Raw genomic sequence first — 21958 nt, forward strand, 5'->3', positions numbered from 1 at the left:
CGAGTCTATGAGACCAGGCTGATACTTGAGTAAATGAGGGATACAAAGTGTGTTACCTGTATGTAACCATTCCGCCGGGCATCTACTGGGTGTAAGGCGCGCCCGTCCCCGCCACGCCCCCGTGGAGATGCGTCCTCCTACGACCGTGGAGTTCAGATGTACCAGAGCCCCATGTAATAGTGGCTGCTTCAATGATAATCATTGCTCGTTAATTTTACGCCTGCAAAGTTTGGTTAAAGATGGCTGGATGTTGTATGTCGGCCGAGGAGAAGGATAATCACAGAATCAATCAGGAGATTGACAGGCAGCTGAGACAGGACAAGAAAGACTCGGGCAGTGAACTCAAACTGCTGCTATTAGGTGAGAGCTGTCACATCTGTCAAGAAGTGCACACTGCTTAGTGCATAGCCTAGGGTCCTAGGCTACTTAGGTAAAGCCTGGACCACACGTGTAAAATCAGGTGAAGAAGGGAGCAGTAGGCTATCAGAGTGTTGTAGACGTACCAATTTAAAGTTAGAATAATAGTAATATATGTAGTAAAATGTCAATACTGTGCAGACATGGGAGCGCATTAGTTTTAATATTATTTTACTTTCATTTTGTGTGTCGTCATAGCGGTCTCTGATTTATGCTCAGATTAGTTCAGGTGCAACAAATTTGCGCCTTTTTTTCAATGTTGAATTGAAAGAAATTGATGGCCTCACTTTCAATGTCGACAAAAACTAACTAATACTATCTGGGAAGCTTTTAATTACGAGATTCTGGTGGCTTGCGTTGGGCCTTGGCCACAACGAAGTGTTTGTAGTCGCAGGTAACTAACTGGTGTACCGGAGTTATGCTCTCATGCAAAGCCATGCAAATACAGCCGCGAGTTTCATATCAGTTTTGCCTGATCAACTCTCCTCGAAAGTGTGCTCTAAACTCAAACACAAAAGGCTAGCATGAAAAAAGAAAGCTTGCCATGCACATGATAACTCGTATTAAAATGTCAAACACTGGATATTTTATGTTTCTACTCATACTCCCATAAAACACGTTAAAGCCATATATTATCGTTAAGAATACATCCGAATTGATCATGTTTATAACTTGAATATCTTTGTTTGCCATATAGCCAACAAGCATAGTTATGCTTTAAGTGAATACCTTGTTCTGTGCTCCCCTGTCCTGTGTGTGCGTGAGGCAGCGAAGTGTGTGAGCCACTACAGTTGAAGTCGGAAATTTGCATACACCTTAGCCAAATATATTTAATCAGTTAACAATTCCTGACATTTTGTCCTAGTAAAAATTCCTTGTCAGAAGTCAGTTAGGTTCACCACTTTATTTTAAGAATGTGAAATGTCAGAATAATAGTAGAGAATTATTTATTTCAGTTTCTGCCCACAAATTTTCTATAGGATTGAGGTCAGGGCTTTGTGGTGGTCACTCACATACCTTGACTTTGTTGTCCTTAAGCCATTTGGCCACCAGTTTGGAAGCCTGCTTGGGGTCATTGTTCATTTGGAAGACTCATTTGCGACCAAGCTTTAACTTCCTGACAGATGTCTTGAGATGTAGCTTCAATATATCCACATAATTTTCTTTCCTCATGATGCCATCTATTTTGTGAAGTGCACCAGTCCCTCCTGCAGAAAAGCACCGCTACAACGTGATGCTGCCACCCCCGTGCTTCACGGTTGGGATGGTGTTCTTCAGCTTGCAAGCCTCCCCCTTTTTTCTCCAAACATAACAATGCTCATTATGGCCAAACAGTTCTATTTTTGTTTCATCAGACCAGAGGACATTTCTCCAAAAAGTATGATCTTTGTCCCCATGTGCAGTTGCAAACCATAGTCTGGCTTTTTTTATGGCGGTTCTGGAGCAGTGGCTTCTTCCTTGCTGAGCAGCCTTTCAGGTTATGTCTATATAGGACTCTGTGGATATAGATACTTTTGTACCCGTTTCCTCCAGCATCTTCACAAGGTCCTTTGCTGTTGTTCTGGGATTGATTTGCACTTTCCGCACCAAAGTACGTTAATCTCTAGGAGACAGAGCGCGTCTCCTTCCTGAGTGTTATGACGGCTGCGTGGTCTCATGGTGTTTATACTTGCGTACTATTGTTTGTACAGATAAACGTGGTACCTTCAGGCATTTGTAAATTGCACCCAAGGATGAACCAGACTTGTGGAGGTCTACAATTTTTTTCTGAGGTCTTGGTAGATTTCTTTTGATTTTCCCATGATGTCAAGAGGCACTGAGTTTGAAGGTAGGCCTGGAAATACATCCACAGGTACAAATCTAATTGACTGATGATGTCAATTAGCCTATCAGAAGCTTCTAAAGCCATGACATCATTTTCTGGAATTTTCCAAGCTGTTTAAAGGCACAGTCAACTTAGTGTATGTAAACGTCTGACCCACTGGAATTGTGATACAGTGAATTATAAGTGAAATAATCTGTCTGTAAACAATTGTTGGAAAAATTACTTGAGTCATGAACAAAGTAGATGTCCTGACCGACTTGCCAAAACCATAGTTTGTTAACAAAACAATTGTGGAGTGGTTGAAAAACGAGTTTTAATGACTCCAACCTAAGTGTATGTAAACTTCCGATTTCAACTGTACATGTCCCTAAAGGTATCATTAGACCCGTGACTGGCCACAGTAAAACTCGTGGGAGACATTCAGCATATGATGAAAAGGGTTTCTGGTCCAGATCTACATATGATCACCATGTGTATTGTAACACTTTCATATTGCACAGTCAAGGGGCTATTCTACAGTAACAGAATTAAGCTTTGACTCAGTTCTTTCACTTTAAAATGTATGCCAAACAAAAACCATTGATTTAAAAGTGTAACAAACCATACAACTCTATGCACAAGGACAATGTTTTACAATTTCCACAGAAAAATGTACAAAAACTAATTTATTGGAAGAACTGCGCAGATGCAAACTTTCGTAACGAAATCACAGTAAAATCTCCCTCAGGATTTTATACGACCACCTTTTCCAATACCTGCTCCGAATTAAGGGTCAAAGATGTCTGCAGAAAGAATGGGGTGTCAGCTATGACATGTCTCCTTGTACAGTGGAGTAGAGTATAGTTCATCACAATACACTACATTTTATTCACTGTACTACTGTATCATATTGGACTGTACTCTTCTGTGCTCTACTTACGGTACAATACTGTGGTGTACTTGTACTTTACTGTGCCCTACTCACTGTACTATCTCAACTTGATTGGTTCAGATTTAGTCCTGTCCAGTCTCTGTCCAGTCTGTCACAATTTTTCAACCCTTGTATTGGTCAGCCTGTTGCGTGCTTTTGTGTGTGTCCCAAACAAGAACCAGTTGTGCTCTGAGGCGACAACAGACACACCGGTCTGATGTTGGTGGGATTTGGAGGATGATGGAGGCAACAGAGGAAAGAGCCTCAGATCCACAAAGTTCCTTCCACCAGATGGCTGATGAGATACGATGGCACGACTGCCATACTGCATCTCCATCCCAAAGCCCTTGCTTGGAAGTGTAGTTCGCCAGACTGTCAAGAACCTTGCCCTCATCCAGGCCAAAGTGGCAAGACACGGTAGTGATGACACCATACGCCTTGTTGATCTCTGCATCAGACAGGATGCTCTTGCCAGCATACTTGGGGTCCAACATGTACGCTGCGGTGTGTATGGGCTTCAAACAGAAGTCTTCACGCTTTTTGATGTATTTCAGAACTGCAGTTTCCTCTGCTTGGAGCAACAGTGAAGTGGGCAGGGCAGTATGGATTTGTCTTACATTTGCAAGCAGAGTCTGAACATCAGACAGGATGGCATTGTCTCCCTCAATCTGTGCAACGGCTACTGCTATAGGTTTCAGGCTGCTTACCACTTTCTACCAAAATATATCATCCAGGAGGATCCTCTTGATGGGGCTGTCCATATCGGCAGACTGTGATATCGCCATTTCTTGGAGACTCCTTCCCCTCCAGGAGACTGTCAAACATGATGACAACACCACCCCAACAGGTGTTGCTGGGCAGCTTCAATGTGGTGCTCTTATTCTTCTCACTTTGCTTGGTGAGGTAGATTGCTGCTATAACTTGATGGCCCTTCACATACTTAACTATTTCCTTGGCTCTCTTGTGGAGTGTGTCCTTGAGGATTAGATTCAATGCATGAGCAGCACAGCCAATGGGTGTGATGTGAAGGTAGGACTCCTCCACTTTAGACCAAGCAGCCTTCATGTTCGCAGCATTGTCTGTCACCAGTGCAAATACCTTCTGTGGTCCAAGGTCATTGATGACTGCCTTCAGCTCATCTGCAATGTAGAGACTGGTGTGTCTGTTGTCCCTTGTGTCTGTGCTCTTGTAGAATACTGTTTGAGGGGTGGAGATGATGTAGTTAATTATTCCTTGCCCACTAACATTCGACCACCCATCAGAGATGATTGCAATACAGTCTGCTTTCTCTATGATTTGCTTGACCTTCACCTGAACTCTGCATCCAGCAAATGAGTAGAGAAAGCATGTCTGGTTGGAGGGGTGTATGCTGGGTGAAGAACATTAAGAAATCTCTTCCAATACACATTGCCTGTGAGCATCAGAGGTGAACCAGTTGCATACACAGCTCGAGCAAGACATTCATCAGCATTTCTCTGACTACGTTCCGCCATTGAGTCAAACAAACTTTGGATTCCAGGAGGACAATGAGCTCTTGCTATCAATAAGGTGTCTGATTCATCATTTTCACCTCGAATAGAACTAGAGGGACTTTTGTCAGACATTGCTTGTTGTGCTGAGGGAACTTTATGCACTTGGCCAGATGATTTTGCATCTTTGTTGCATTCTTCACACATGATTTGGCACAGTACTTGCAAATGTACACAACTTTTCCTTCTATATTAGCTGCAGTGAAATGTCTCCACACATCAGATGTGGCATTATCCTGTAAAGGTTAGAAAAAAAATGTGTAAAAAAACAACAACATACAATTGCATATACAGATAAATAGTGAAGCAGCTAGATTAACTCCTTTGTAAGATACATTTTTAAAATGCAATGTATGGAAACAGGTGAATTAACACTCCTAAGTTAGCAGACTCAAGCAAGCTAAAACCCAAATGGTAGCAAAAACTAACTAGCAGAAATTGTTAACAAGTTAGAAATTATTTAAACACACTTTGCTGTAGGCTACTATTTACTAGTTATTAACAAAAAAATGATGTGTCATATAAAATATATTCACCCCACCCAGTATTGTAATCAAAATGTATCAGAAAGTATGTAGTCCTTGGCTCAGACAGTGTAGTAGTGTGGACTCAATAGCATCTCATTAGTGTGTAAGATCTTGAAAATCAGCTGTACATGTGATGGAAGAACACACGGGGTTGCAATTCCATTGAATTGTGACACATTTTGGTTAAACTATCCCCAAGACCTAGCATTGCCTTATGTGTATCCCACAAAAAAGGTTCACTGTTATAAGCTAACTTTTTTTGATGAATTTAAGCACAATTCCTAAAACCATGGAAAATGTCCGGAAATTTACCGTAACGTTTCCGACCCTTTTCAACTCTAGGTGTCCACATACTTTTGTATATATAGTATATCTTAAAGATGTGTGGGTTTCTGGTAATGGAAATACAAGGCACAAGGTAATATTTCTTAAACTTACAGAAGGTAAAGATTTTCTCCAAAACAAAATATATGTGTTGATATTAGTTGGCAGGGGTCTTTACGTCAACATTATTGTGTATTTCTGATCCATTTAAGACTATTTCTGGTATGATGTTTTCTAAGAGCCCTTTTCTATCTGTTTTATCTAGAAATCAAAACCTTTACTTTTTGGGAAAATGGTTGGAAAATGTGTCTGCCTTCACTTCCCAAAAATATAGAGTCTTAGCTGTCATTTGACACCAAATGTAATATTTTCCTATGAACTTGTTGTTGCTCGATGGAAATTCCCCAAGGTAAGTGAACCACCACTGTTTTACACCAACATCAGCTACAGCCTCCTCATGCTTCAGTGAGAGACTATACAGACTCTGTGGCAGGGCTTTGTGTAGGCTACTGTCCTCACACCTCCTAAGAAAGAGGAAGTGTAGGTGTGTGTGTCTGTTCCTGTGGTCAATGTGGCAGGCTGGGTGGTTATGGTAATGTCTAATGCCTACAGCAAAATACTCCTCTGAGTGGGAGATAGGCCAGCTGGGCAGACAGTCAGAGAGACAGACAGACAGAGAAACTGACTGGTGGTGGTAACCACATGGGTAATGGTATGGTAAATCAAATCATATTGTATTGGTCACATACACATGTTTAGCAGATGTTATTGCGGGTGTAGTGAAATGCTTGTGTTTCTAGCTCCTACAGTGCAGTAATATCTAACAATTCCACATACACCAACCAGAAGCCATGGATTACAGGCAACATTTCTGTCACATAATGGCGCCGGAGAAGAAGGCAGATGTTTTATGTGTCCCCAACAAATTGTTTTTTTGTTCGTTTATTTGTGTGTTTTTTTTTTTACATGTTATGTTTACTTATTTTGTACTGTAATGGTGCTGCTACCCTCTCTTCTGACCGAAAATAACTTCTGGACATCAGGACTGCGATTACTCACCACGGACTGGCAGAATCTTTTTTTTCATTTAACGAGTCTGACGAGCCCGACGCGAACGATATACTGCTTTCTCGGGAACAGGCCCAGATCCCCGTGATTTGCGTGAAGAGGAGGTGGATAAAAAGGGGCCAAAGGGCGGGCTGAGAATTTGTAGGTGATCTAATAAACCCCCACTTCCTTCCATTTTGCGAGCAAACGTGCAATCTTTAGAGAATAAAATAGATGACCTACGAGCAAGATTAAACTACCAACAGGACATTCAAAACTGTAATATCGTATGCTTCACCGAATCGTGGCTGAACAGCTGGCTGGTTATACGCTGTACCGGCAGGATAGAACAGCAGCGTCTGGTAAGACAAAGGGTGGGCGGGCTATGTATTTTTGTAAATAACAGCTGGTGCACAACATCTAAGGAAGTCTCGAGCTATTGCTCGCCTTAGGTAGAGTATCGCATGATAAGCTGTAGACCACACTATCTACCTATAGAGTTTTCATCTGTATTTCTTTTTTGTAGCTGTTTACATACCACCACAGTCAGAGGCTGGCACTAAGACAGCATTGATAGTATAGCTGTATTCCGCCATAAGCAAACAAGAAAATGCTCACCCAGAGGCGGATATCCAAGTAGCCGGGGAGTGTTCAGTGAAACTTAAATCCGTTTTACCAAATTTCTATCAGCATGTTAAATGTGCAACCAGAGGAAAAAATACTCTGGACCACCTTTACTCCACACACAGAGACTCATACAAAGCTCTCCCTCGCCCTCCATTTGGCAAATCTGACCATAATTCTATCCTCCTGATTCCTGCTTACAAGCATAAATTAAATCAGGAAACAGCAGTAAAGTGATCAATAAAAAAGTGCTCAGATGAAGCAGATACTAAGGACTGTTTTTCTATCACAGACTGGAGTATGTTCTGGGATTCTTCCGATGGCATTGAGGAGTACACCACATCAGTCATTGGCTTCATCAATAAGTGCATCGATGACGTGGTCCCCACAGCAAAGTGTCAATACAGGACTAAGATTGAATCATACTACACCGGCTCTGGCGCTCGTCGGATGTGGCAGGACTTGCAAAACATTACAGACTACAAAGGGAAGCACAACCGAGAGCTGCCCATTGACACGAGCCTACCAGACGAGCTAAACTACTTCTATGCTCGTTTTGAGGCAAATGGCCCATGAAACCTGCATGAGAGCATCAGCTGTTCCTGAAGACTGTGTGATCACGCTCTCCGCAGCCGATGTGAGTAAGGCCTTTAAACAGGTCCATTCACAAGGCCGCATCGCCAGACGGATTACTGACATTTTCAACCTCTCCCTGTCCAAGTCTGTAATACCAACATGTTTTAATGCCTGTGCCCAAAATCAGACCTTGATAATGGAGTTGGAGCCGTGCGTGACTACGCAGTCATGGGTGAACAGGGAGTACAGGAGGGGGCTGAGCATGCATCCTTGTGGGGCCCCAGTGTTGAGGATCACCGAAGTGGATGTGCTGTTTCCTACCTACACCACCTGGGGGCGGCCCGTCAGGAAGTCCAGGACCCAGTTGCACAGGGCAGGGTTCAGACCCAGGGCCTCGAGCTTGATGATGAGCTTGGAGGGTACTATGGTGTTGAATTCTGAGCTATAGTCAATGAACAGCATTCTTACACAGTTATTCCTCTTGTGAAGCCCATTTTTAAGGCATTTGTGACCATCATATGCATATCTGTATTCCCAGTCGTGAAATCTACAGATTAGGGCCTAATTAATTAATTTATATTGACTGATTTCCTTATATGAACTGCAACTCAGTAAAATATTTGAAATTGTTGCATGTTGTGTTTATACTTTTTGTTCAGTGTGTTTTGTGTGTGTGTGCGTGTGTGTGTGTGTGTGTGTGTGTATATAAATAGGTCATTCATATTATCTTTCAGGTGTGAAGGTCCTAATGAATGGATTTAAGTTTGTATATTACAAAAAATGTATAGAACTCATTGTATTTATTTGGAAAACTACATGCACATTCTAATCTCAATTGCAAATGGATGCATCAACCCATCTTCAGTAAAGCGTTTAAAACATACAATATAAATGTTATATTTATTTATCTCTATGGCTTATTAGGTCATGAGGGTAAGTGCAAACTCCAGGTCCCTCTCTGACTGCTTTGGTCAGTTATACATGCTAACTCTCTCTTTGATTGGTCAACTTAATATTCACAAGTGCCAATTTCCTCTGATTGGTCATTGTCAGGCACAAGTCTCTGCCCCTTATGTCTTCTGGATGGATCTGTGTGGGGTGGTGGCTATTTAAGTACACACTTTCATGTTGTTCTCATTAGAATATTGACTGGCTAGTTTTTGAAAGTAAAATTCATTCAATATGTTTTAAAGCCTATGTACATACAGTGCCTTGCAAAAGTATTCGGCCCCCTTGAACTTTGCGACCTTTTGCCACATTTCAGGCTTCAAACATAAAGATATAAAACTGTATTTTTTTGTGAAGAATCAACAACAAGTGGGACACAATCATGAAGTGGAACGACATTTATTGGATATTTCAAACTTTTTTAACAAATCAAAAACTGAAAAATTGGGCGTGCAAAATTATTCAGCCCCTTTACTTTCAGTGCAGCAAACTCTCTCCAGAAGTTCAGTGAGGATCTCTGAATGATCCAATGTTGACCTAAATGACTAATGATGATAAATACAATCCACCTGTGTGTAATCAAGTCTCCGTATAAATGCACCTGCACTGTGATAGTCTCAGAGGTCCGTTAAAAGCGCAGAGAGCATCATGAAGAACAAGGAACACACCAGGCAGGTCCGAGATACTGTTGTGAAGAAGTTTAAAGCCGGATTTGGATACAAAAAGATTTCCCAAGCTTTAAACATCCCAAGGAGCACTGTGCAAGCGATAATATTGAAATGGAAGGAGTATCAGACCACTGCAAATCTACCAAGACCTGGCCGTCCCTCTAAACTTTCAGCTCATACAAGGAGAAGACTGATCAGAGATGCAGCCAAGAGGCCCATGATCACTCTGGATGAACTGCAGAGATCTACAGCTGAGGTGGGAGACTCTGTCCATAGGACAACAATCAGTCGTATATTGCACAAATCTGGCCTTTATGGAAGAGTGGCAAGAAGAAAGCCATTTCTTAAAGATATCCATAAAAAGTGTCGTTTAAAGTTTGCCATAAGCCACCTGGGAGACACACCAAACATGTGGAAGAAGGTGCTCTGGTCAGATGAAACCAAAATTGAACTTTTTGGCAACAATGCAAAACGTTATGTTTGGCGTAAAAGCAACACAGCTGAACACACCATCCCCACTGTCAAGCATGGTGGTGGCAGCATCATGGTTTGGGCCTGCTTTTCTTCAGCAGGGACAGGGAAGATGGTTAAAATTGATGGGAAGATGGATGGAGCCAAATACAGGACCATTCTGGAAGAAAACCTGATGGAGACTGGGACGGAGATTTGTCTTCCAACAAGACAATGATCCAAAACATAAAGCAAAATCTACAATGGAATGGTTCAAAAATAAACATATCCAGGTGTTAGAATGGCCAAGTCAAAGTCCAGACCTGAATCCAATCGAGAATCTGTGGAAAGAATTGAAAACTGCTGTTCACAAATGCTCTCCATCCAACCTCACTGAGCTCGAGCTGTTTTGCAAGGAGGAATGGGAAAAAATGTCAGTCTCTCGATGTGCAAAACTGATAGAGACATACCCCAAGCGACTTACAGCTGTAATCGCAGCAAAAGGTGGCGCTACAAAGTATTAACTTAAGGGGGCTGAATAATTTTGCACGCCCAATTTTTCAGTTTTTGATTTGTTAAAGTTTGAAATATCCAATAAATGTCGTTCCACTTCATGATTGTGTCCCACTTGTTGTTTATTCTTCACAAAAAAATACAGTTTTATATCTTTATGTTTGAAGCCTGAAATGTGGCAAAAGGTCGCAAAGTTCAAGGGGGCCGAATACTTTTGCAAGGCACTATGTCTGCAAATACGGTTTCCTTAGCAACAACTCATTTATTTGGTTTTAGTCTCTTGGAAACCCCCTAGAGCTCAACACATACAGACACACTGTCCAATTAACTTGAAGAAGCATTTTCGAAGTCCACTTCCATTGTCTTCCAAGGGTAGCTGAAAACGAATGGCTGGAAGGAGGGTGTGTGTTTCAGTGAGGTGCATTGGGGTTTAAGTCTTCATAGCAGACTAAAGACAGAGGAGACCCAGCAACAGAGAAACTGTGTTCTGTACCTGTTGGGGTCTGGTGTTTGTTGGCAACAATTATCCATGCTGACATGTTTAAATCCTGAGTGGCTCCAGGAATTGTGAATAAATGGTGGCCAGGAATGTGTCTGTCTTCCTCTCAGAAACAATGCAAAAAAGATTGCTGACCAACCTGGTCTCGGAGCATTTCGTATCATGTATGTAAATTTGAGACAGTCCATTTAGTTTGATATGTTACTATATTACATGTAGTATATGAGACCAGGCTGAGCTGACCCCCTCTTTAAACAGCACACTTCTTAGGAACTTTTTTATTTATTTAACTAGGCAAGTCAGTTAATAAATTCTTATTTACAATGACGGCCTACCCCGGCCAAACCCTCCCCTAACGACTCTGGGCCAATAGTGCGCCGCCCTATGCTGCCCTACCAAGCAAAAAGGCAATGACTGCTCATAGCGTGGAACTGAGAAAAATGGCTTTTATTTACCTTGGTTTCACAGTAACTTTATGCAGTTACTGCTAACATGACCCCCATTTTCTCCAAAACACAATAAGAGGCAGGATACTTGTCCACATAATTAAGCATGTATTTAATGTATAAAAAAATGCCATTAGACTAATTTTCAACAAAATTAGCAGTTACTGCCTTTTTTGCTTGGTAGGGCAGTATGGGACTCCCGATCACGGCCGGTTGTGATACAGCCCGGGACTGACAGCTCTAGCACTGAGATGCAGTGCCTTAGACCGCTGCGCCCCGCAGGTGGGTCGTTCCACCTCAAAAAGCACAAGAAACAGGATTGACACCCACCATCTCAAATTGTGCTGAAATCGTTTCTGTAGTTATAAACAAATTTGATTATCATTCCTGAAACATTATTTTGTTGAAATGTAATTTGATCTCAGAAATTTGGCAAATTAATTGCACCCAAATTGGCCATTTTAATTAATAGGATTCATATAATCTTCAATAAATATAGTACCAAACATCCGATTTAGACCATAATTCTTCCTAACAATGAGTAAGACGAGGAATCTAATAAAATGATCAAAAGCCACCCATGTACCCTCACGTTTGCTGATTGCTACTATTTTGCTGTAAATCGCTCTGGATAAGAACGTCTGCTAAATGACAAATTAAAAATATATAAAAAATCCCAAACACACACTGTATAGTGTTTTGTAATAGTATTTGGTTGGGTTTTAATGGTAAATGTCTCTAATCATGTTATTGAAAAACATGAGCATCAAATACTTTATTATGGTTGTCATACCATTTTAGGCATAGCCTATTTCTCCCAATTTTTGGGCTTGTAGGAAAATGAGAATTGCACCATAGAGCTGCCAGTTGTTGGACTATTCAAAGAGTTGGGTTGACGTATTAGGTTTCTAAGAGAAGGACAAATGTAATTGCTTTCATGGAGGACTGGCTTGACAACACAATTTATTTTCATCATGAGCAAAAGCTATTGGTTTTGTACCCAAAGCTGCAAAGAAAATGTTGCGATCAATTTTAATAAATGCAAGTGACCAGAAAAATGTATGAAAGGGTGTGGCAGTAGCAGGAACAGTGGCATCTAGTGGACAAATCCTAGTATTTCCACACTAATTTATGCTAAATAATGCTAACCACTTCAATTGCACATTTTTCTAAACAGGGGAAAAAAACATGACCAAATTCACAGATAATACATTACAAAGGATGAAGAAGCAAAACTCCAAACCGCACCTCCATACTACTTGTCAGACATAGAGAACTGATACTGGTTGTTGGGTGGGATGTGGGGGGTCCGTGGGTGGCTTTTAACTAGTTTATTGGATTCCTCATGTCTTACTCAATGGAACGAAGACGTTTGGTCCAAAACAGATGTTGGGTCCTATATTTGCTTATATTTGGCTCCCGAGTGGCACAGCGGTCTAAGGCACTGCATCTCAGTGCTAGGGGTGTCACTACAGACCCCCTGGTTTGAATCCAGGCTGTATCACAGCCAGCAGTGATTGGGAGTCCCATAGGACGGAGCACAATTGGCCCAGTGTCGTCCGGGCTTGGCTGGTGTAGGCCGTCATTGTAAATAAGAATTTGTTCTTAACTGACCTGTCTAGTTAAAATAAATATATATATATATATATTCTGGTAGTCACTCCCTGTTTCAGTAAAAAAAAAAAAAAAAATTGTGCCCATAACAGACAGGTTCTGTTATGGTGGTAGAGGTACATTTAGGTTCTGTTGAGGAACCTTGTCAAGGATCTCTCCAGGATCATTATCTAGAGCTCACATCACAATAGTTATTGTATCCATAGAGATGTTGTTCTTGGTCACTGACCAGGCCAAGAAATCTAAGGAGCTGGCAGGAGCAGCTGGGAAAGGAGATTGAGAATGTGTGTGTGTGTCTAAATGTGAATAGGGCTGTAATAGGTGATTATGGATTTTGGTTTGTTTGTCTTGACTCTGGGTCAGATGCTATCCTTGTCTGGATATAGTGCCTCGCACTTCTTCAATTACCCATGTATTCCTTCCTTCCCCATCCTCAGCTCACCCCTCTCCCCTTTTACCAGGTGCTGGAGAGAGTGGGAAGAGTACCTTCATTAAACAGATGAGAATCATCCATGGCGTCGGCTACTCAGAGGAGGACAAGCGAGGCTTCACCAAGCTGGTGTACCATAACATCTTTACTGCCATGCAGTCCATGATTCACGCCATGGAGACCCTCAACATCCCCTTCTTGGAGGCCCAGAATAAGGCAAGAATCCCAGCCACATCACACCTCAGGTCTGCTTCCGCACCAGCTGATCACGGATCCAAGGACTTTTCCAAAAATAAATTCAATTTTAGTTTTAATTTGTGAAGAGTTTTAAAGCATTTTGCCTTGCGTGCCCTAATGAACACCCCAACTATCTTGTTGTTTGCTCCCTCCCTTCCAGGGCTATGCCAGCATGTTGAGTGAGGTGGAGGTGGACATGGTGAATGATCTGGAGAGAGGCCATGTGGACGCCATCAGGAGCCTGTGGAGGGACGGTGGAGTGCAAGAGTGTTATGCCCGCCGCAGGGAGTACCAGCTATCTGATGCCGCCAAATAGTGAGTAGACATAAGTCATAGGGCAGGAGCTGCTCTTAACCTGATAACGATCAGGAAAAAAACACAGGCCCTGGTTATGGGCTATTACTAGGGCCTGGAGTTTTCCTGGTCAGGTAACAAAGACCACATCTCTATTGACAAAAGTAATTACACTATAACGTAAGACGGTAAAGCCATTCAAATAACTTTCATTAAAGGATTAAATCTGTGCTGCTGCAATTGTTTCCCCCTGCATGTCCTGGTAGAGAACTAAATCAATCTTCACACTGGAATGTAAATTTGCTGCCAGCATGCTGTTATTACATGGACAATGTTAAGACTCTAGCTGAGTCTTTCAAAGGACACTCTTTTGGGGGCATATACTGTACCAGTCTGAAGTTTTTAATTCATTGTTTGTAGTATTGTTGTTCATTTTTGTTCTTTGGGTGATCACACAATTCCCATAAACATATTCTCTTTATGCTGTGTTGTTCAGTTATCTGAATGACCTGGACCGGATCGCAAAGGCCTCTTACCTTCCCACTGAGCAGGACATCCTGAGGGTCCGAGTGCCGACCACGGGAATCATCGAGTACCACTTTGACATGGAAGACGTAATCTTCAGGTGAGGTGAAACTTTGGTTCTGTTAATGATGCTCCTTCTCCAATCTCAACTGAGCACATGTTTTGAGGAAACACTATTACCAACAAGCAACGCTCCTAACATTGGCTTGATGTGACAGGATGGTGGATGTGGGGGGTCAGAGATCAGAGAGGAGGAAGTGGATCCACTGCTTTGAGAACATCACGTCCATCATCTTCTTGGCCGCGCTCAGTGAATACGACCAGGTGCTGGCTGAATGTGATCAGGTGAGCTCCCCGTCAGTCAGAGCACAGTGTTCAGGCACTGGACATATTTTACTGATACACCTGTGGGCCGCATCCATGAGCAAACATGCTGTTGTGTAAAATTGGTAAGTAAAAGTCAATTGTATCTCACACATTATGTGAGATTATAAACTGGGTGGTTTGAGTCTTGAGTTCTGATTGGCTGAAAGCCATGGTATATCAGACCGAATACCACAGGAATGACAAAACATGTAGTTATACTGCTCTAATTACATTGGTAAACAGTTTAAAATAGCAATAAGGCTCCTCGGGGGTTTGTGATATACACCATGGCTGAGGGTATATTGGTCATATACCACACCTCCTCTGGCCTTATGGCTTAAGTATGGGCTTTCATATCCGCTTACTATACATGCATTGTCTGTCCCCTAGAACTGTATGGAGGAGAGCAAAGCACTCTTTAAGACCATCATCACATACCCCTGGTTCCAGCAATGTTCTGTCATCCTATTCCTTAACAAGACCGACATCCTAGAGGAGAAGATCACGCGCTCCCACCTTGTCAACTACTTCCCAGAATACACTGGTAAGCTCTAGTAGTGTTTGTGTGACCGCTATTCTTATCAGTATAGTAAGAGAACCCATTAGTTAACACACACAACCAACCAGGTATCAAACCCAGATGGCCACATGACTCAATGCCATGTTAGCCCACTGAGCTAAAGCCTAGGTATTCGTTGTGGGAGCTAACACAGGTTTTCAGGTCTCAAGCAAGGTTACTCATCACAAGAGGGCAGTTCACCGAAAAACCTCCGCTACGCATGCACACGCCATAACTAAAGCTGTTGTTTCCAGGGCCGCAGAATGACCCTAAAGCAGCCAGGGAGTTCATCCTGAAGATGTACCAGGAGCAGAACCTAGACAGACAGACTGTTTACTCCCACTTCACCTGTGCCACTGATACAGAGAACATCCGCTTTGTCTTTGCTGCTATCAGAGAGACCATCATCAAAAATCACCTCAAGGACTTCGCCATTATTTAGAGGAGAACCAAGGCTCCTGTGAGGTTAAGAGACATCTAGTCTGGTCCCAGATCTGTAGCATGTGCTCTAGACAACTCCTCTAACTGTCATTGACATGAGTTGGTTAAAGCACATACAGATCTAGGATCAGGCTAAGAGACTTGAGAGTATATGTATAAGGTTGGAACGTTAGATTGATGCGGTAGAAGAAAATGCTTTGACTGCAAGATTTGTAGCATGGGTTGGAACCGGTTCAGGGAACAGAACCAAAAACCGGACAATAACATTTTTCAAGGAACAGAAACAGAACTGGGAATGAAAGTGATCCATACTGTCCCGGAACAGAACCGTTATTTGAAAAGCATGGGAATCAGTTAATAACGTTATTTTACATTCCAGGCATTTTAGTTCTAGTCTCACAAAACACAACAATGCGCCTATGCAAAGCCCTCACTCTGTCACTCAGAAAATTTTTCCAGTGTTTGCCTGCAAGCTGAGAATCTTTGCCAGTGTGGGTGCGTGCTTAGGCTACCTGCCCCTCCCCCATCAGAAGCATAGGATTCTGTACTTATGTTACAAACATGATTCAGAAGATGGGGAGAGACTTTTAATTAGCTAGAGAAGAATGGATTAACTTTTTATATGCTAGTTTAGGATGCTATGTCCATTGTTGTAACGTTTCACGTAGGATTTATTAACTATAAAAAGTGTTTCATTCTGCACACTCAAGCTTGTTAAAAACATTAAAAGTTCCTCCATAGAAGCCGCTCCTCCTAGGTATAATCCTGTGGACCTAATTCAGATAATGCATGTCATAACAAGATGCCCAGTGCTTCAAACCTCCTCCTCAACACTCTCTCTTCCCAGAGACCCTCAGTTGCATCTTAGTCCATAGGCTACACTTATCTGTCAATCACGCATGTAAACAACTAGCTTGCCTGCTCTATCTGCACTGTTAGTTGAAGTAATTTAATTAGACTTGTACATACAAAACTGTTGATTTCACAGATTTAAAAAAGGAACAGAAAGGAATTATATAAACCGGTACTTTTTGGGGATTCGAACTGGTTCAGAACTTTATTTTGCTGTTCGGAACAGTAGAATGGAACAAAAAAAAAAGTGTTGTTCTGTTCAGAACGAAACGATTGGAAAATAATTTTGGTTCCAACATGATTTGTAATGCTGTTTTTCTGTCCAGAGGTTGAGCATCTATACCATTTGGAAATAGTATCTGAATAAAAACCATCAGATCACTAAAGAGAGAATCTCCTGTACATATATTTTTGAAAGAAAGAAAAGTCTACTCACTGTGACGAGGATGCCAAAGTATTTTTTTAACGTAAAATATATTTTTCTTGTATCGTCTTTGTCGTTCTTTGAAATGGATGACTTGAATTGATTTATCTTGTATGGAGGAAGGAGTTATGTATAGCACCTTTTGATTTACAAAAAAAAAATAACAGTAAAACTATGATCTATCTACAGGTTTGGGGAGTAACTGATTACAATTTTGGACAGGTAACTACAAAAACTAACTAATCAGTTACGTTAACAGCTAAAATAATGTAATCAGATTAGATACTTTTGAAAAACTAAAAGACTACTTCTTGGATTACCTAAAAATTTAAGAGGTGCAAGATTAAGTTTGTTCCAACTGAGCGAGCCTGACCACAAGTCAGAGACCACTATGACACACCAAATAAATTTGATGGATACTTTTTTGTCTTCTTCTAATGACTTTTAAGGGGACAATAATTCAAAAGTATCTGAAAGTAATCAGATTATGTTACTGAGTTTGGGTAGTCCATAATTTAAAAAATTGATTACAATTTTGGACAATAACTGTATATAACATTTAACTGTAATAACTGTAATGGATAACATTTAGAAAGCAACCTACCTAACCCTGTCTAACACTCCTCAGTGAGCACTAGTGTGATGAGAGTGCAAGTGGAATTGTGAATTCATTATTTATTATTCTTTTACTTGTTTAAATGTGAGAAAAGCAACACTTGGCTGAATAAAATGCTATTTGTTTTGGTTTTCATACAGATACTGTATTTGTATATTATTTCAATACATCACCATATATCTAAACAGTGAAGCAAGCGTGCATGTTTTAGCCAAGTAATCTGTCCAAAGTGCCTTGCGAGAGGAATAACATAGGGACATTTACCTGAGACTTTAATTCATTTAGGAGCAAATCCTTCCACTTAATTAAACTTTTCAGCAGTGAGGATTCACCCCTAAGTGTATATGTATTCTAACAATAACAGATTTTTGGTCATGAAAGAATTCTGTTCATAAATTGTTGTGACTATTTTCTTATTCATTATGTGCATCTGTTATTTTCTACATGGTTTCTTTCAAAAATAAATTCAAGATACATTTGTTACGTTTCAATAAATTGTTACAGTAGTTAAATGTAGACTTTTATTGATTAATGTACTGCATTGTTGAGGGAGCTAGCACATAAACATTTCATACCTGCCTTAAACTGTGCCAAATAAAATGTTATTTGATGTAAAATCTTTATTGGTGCGTGTCAGTAAAAAAAATGTCAAGCAGAACTGGGGGATAGACATATACAGTGCCTATAGATCTATACCACCTTGAATTTTTTTTTCACATTTTGTTGAGTTGAAGTGTGACAGATATAGATTTAATTGTAAAAAAAGTAATTGATCTACACACAATACCCCATAATGAAAAAAACCCACAAAAAAACATGTTTTTACAAATGTTTGCAAATGTATTAAAAAGAAAAAACAGATACCGTATTTACATAACTATTCAGACCCTTTGCTATGAGACTCAAAATTGAGCTCCGGTGTATCCTGTTTCCATTGATCATCCTTGGGATGTTCCTACAACAAGCAAAGCTGTCATCAAGGCACATATTGGCTACTTTGAAGAATATGAAATATAAAATATATTTTGATTTGTTTAACAATTTAGTGTTTACTACATGATTCCATATGTATTATTTCATAGTTTTGATGTCTTCACTATTATTCTACAATGTAGAAAATAGTAAAAAAAAGTTGTCCAAACTTTTGACTAGTACTGTATATATATTTTAAAATCTCTGTCGTTAATGGCACTGCATACCTGCTGCATAAAAACATGAAAATTGCCAATGAGGAGACACAAGCCCACCCATAGATGTTAAAGGACCTGGCTGCGAATCCAGAGTTTCTGCCCCCACCCCTCTGGAAACCTATTTCTCAAAAGCTACAGATCACATTCTGTGCATGTGTTATTTTACGCACACATTTTCTACGTAGCTGCTGCTCACACTCCACCTCCCTCACTTTACACACCGTCTTCTGAACCATGATGTAGCCGGATATTCCTGAACAGCTGCAACTAAAACCCTTCAGCGATTTGAACAGACATTCAAGGCCATTATGAAGGCTACAAGCTTCTCCATCTGTTGTAATGGATAATGCAGTCACACAAGCAGGACGCAGTCCCTACACATTGAATTGGGGCAAAAACGTTCTGCGTTTTGGTAATGTGGTTGCTGCCATATCGTTGCCACTAGCGGCAGCACCTTCCAAACTCGGTCCTCAGGACTACACAGCTGATTGAAATGATCAAAGCTTGATGATTAGTTGATTATTTGAATCAGCTGTGTAGTGTTAGGGCAAAAACCAAAACGTGCACCTAGTTTGGAAAACCCTGCACAGCAAACCCAGTTGCTGAAAAATAACTACTACTTAGACTGCCCGTCTGACTCCTGCTTAGCCAATGTTTGCAATTCTGATTTAAAAAATAACATTAAATCGCCAATAAGACTGCGTGTCTTGCTTGTGCTTGATATGGCGCCGATAGACATGGCAGCTCGACAACCGTGCCATCTCCTCATTGGTTATACCCACGTGGGTGATTGAAAGACTAAATGTTTTGCCGGTTGTCATGGTAATACTATGAAAGTGTAGATGCCAATCACCATATAAGTTCAAAGATGAAAAAGCCTGGAAGGAGGAGAGATGACTAGAAACGATTCGGTTGGCCGTTTTACGTGTGGATTAATTGTCGGAGTAGAGGACCTTGTGCATTTCAGGTAAAATAACAACTCAATGTTTATATCCCAGGACAAATTAGCTAGCAACACCAAGCTAGCTAAATAGGACAAATTAGCTAGCAAGTGCAAGCTAACTAGCTAAATTGCCATACATGTTTAATGCTTTTCGACCTGTCCCCAAATTAATGTCATTGGTTCAGAGTTTGTTTTGATATTTTAACCTGTGTCATGATCGCGTTTGGTGTAGGGGGACAAAATACAGTTATGCACGATAGGGCACGATGGCGCACACGCGCAGACGGTTTGGGCTCCGTGTAAGGCCCTGCATCGCAGTGCTAGAGGCGTCACTACAGATTTGGGTTTGATCCCGGGCTGTGTCGCAGCCGACCGGGAGAACCATGAGGCGGCACACAATTGTCCGGGTTAGGGAAGGGTCTGGCCGGCTGGGATGTCCTTGTCCCATCGCGCTCTAGCAACTCCTGTGGCGGGCCGGGTGCCTGCACGCTGACATGGTTGCCACTTGGCCGTGTTTACTCCGACACATTGGTGCGGTGGCTTCCGGGTTAAGCGAGCAGTGTGGCTTGGCAGGGTCGTGTTTCGGAGGACACATGGCTCTCGACCTTCACCTCTCCCGAGTCTGTAGGGGAGTTGCAGCGATGGGACAAGACTAACTACCGATTGGGGAGAAAAGGGGGTGAAAAGTAAAGAAAAAATAGATAACAACTTTGTATGACCATGTTGATCATGTCTTTTGACTCTACTGATAGAGTGTAAAACACTCAACAGCATTGCAGTTCTTGTTGTAAACCGGTGCGCCTGGCACCGACTACCATACCCTGTTCAAAGGCACTTAAATCTTTTGTCACGCCATTTCACCCTCTGAATGGCACACACACAATCGATGTCTCAAGGCTTAAATATTCCTTCTTTAATCTGTCTCCTCCCCTTCATCTACACTGATTGAAGTGGATTTAACAAGTTACATCAATAAGGGATTATAAATTTCACCTGGATTCACCTGGTCAGTCTATGTCCTGGAAAGAGCAGGTGTTCTTAATGTTTTGTACACTCAGTATACACACCCACACACTCCACTGAAATTAATGTAGAGCAGATTAACATATAAAAAAATGAATGCAGAAATGTGTAGAAAAACAACAGTTAGTGATTTAGGAAGAGGTGGAATGGAATAGGGTGAGTCTTGGAACAGAATCATTAGCATCTTGGACTGGACTCCGCTAACAAGCTGATTTTACAAAAAGTTTAAATGCTTTTCCCCCTCCTATATCAACAGTAAAATAATTGTTTAACATAGACACACCAATGCAGTTAAAAACAGTGCTCTGAGTCCCACAATGATTTGGCCACAATATCTTTACAAGCACGTCATTCAGTAACTGTCAAACAAATTGTAGTGTGATGACAGAGCTCCGTTAGGAAAGTCCCTCAGGACTTTCTTCTTCAAAGAAAATATCAAAAACAAACATGTATATTTAGGAAAGGGAGACATTTCTGGCACATAATTGTGTACAATCATAGCAGTGACATTGACACACATACAAACACATTGTTTTACAGACACACGGACTGCAACCTGACATGACTTGCCTTCTGATAGAGAAACGCACACAGAATGACCCTAAAGCAACCAGGGAGTTCATCCTGAATATGTACCAGGAGCAGAACCTAGACAGAGAGACTGTTTACTCCCACTTCACCTGTGCCAACGACACAGAGAACATCAGCGAGTAGTTTACTGCCTTCGAATACTCCCACCGCGGCCTCTTCTACAACCGCTGGCAGACCAAACTGGCTTAAGGAAGTGCAAGGAGATATTTCTGCCACATGGCTGTGTACAACCGGAGCAGTGATAGTGTTAGCTAGTGCAGCCTGTGTGTCTGCAAGATGTCCAGACAGTCCGTGTGTGTGTGTGTGTGTGTGTGTGTGTGTCTGTGTCTGTGTATGAGTGTCTGTGTGAATGAAAGAGCAAGTCTAACCTGGGGGTGAGTAGGTAGTATACTGACAGAGGCACACCCTACCCTTGCGCACACACACACACACTATCAGTCAACGTTGTACTTTTGCCATGTCTCAGTGCTGGTTGGTGGCCCTATTGGAGTGACCAGTCAGTACTTGTGTAGACTCTCCCTGGCATCGTCCAGCTTGGTAAGAACCCACT

General features: G+C 41.5%; 2 protein-coding genes across 8 annotated transcripts in view; one reads left to right on the plus strand and one right to left on the minus strand.

Annotated features, from left to right (window-relative positions):
- The first annotated feature begins 68 nt into the window (after nt 1–68).
- Nucleotides 69–18278, plus strand: LOC110525385 (guanine nucleotide-binding protein subunit alpha-14-like). The gene is made up of 7 exons (XM_021605449.3): nt 69–360; nt 13379–13563; nt 13745–13899; nt 14375–14503; nt 14622–14748; nt 15160–15313; nt 15583–18278. Exons 1-7 carry the CDS (start codon nt 240–242, stop codon nt 15768–15770), a joined length of 1059 nt encoding a protein of 352 aa, XP_021461124.2. The 5' UTR covers nt 69–239; the 3' UTR covers nt 15771–18278.
- Nucleotides 18169–21958, minus strand: part of LOC110525386 (intermembrane lipid transfer protein VPS13A) — a 66906-nt gene continuing 63116 nt past the window's right edge. For all 7 annotated transcript variants that reach the window (XM_090237111.1, XM_036979520.2, XM_090237110.1 and 4 more), the window contains one exon: nt 18169–21956. In XM_090237111.1, the coding sequence (XP_090093237.1) occupies nt 21906–21956 (51 nt within the window). In that variant the 3' untranslated portion in view covers nt 18169–21905. The remainder of the gene's footprint in view (nt 21957–21958) is intronic.

The sequence above is a fragment of the Oncorhynchus mykiss genome, chromosome 6 (assembly GCF_057628025.1).
Source record: "Oncorhynchus mykiss isolate SJ-2025 chromosome 6, ASM5762802v1, whole genome shotgun sequence".
NCBI classification, from domain to species: Eukaryota; Metazoa; Chordata; class Actinopteri; order Salmoniformes; family Salmonidae; genus Oncorhynchus; species Oncorhynchus mykiss.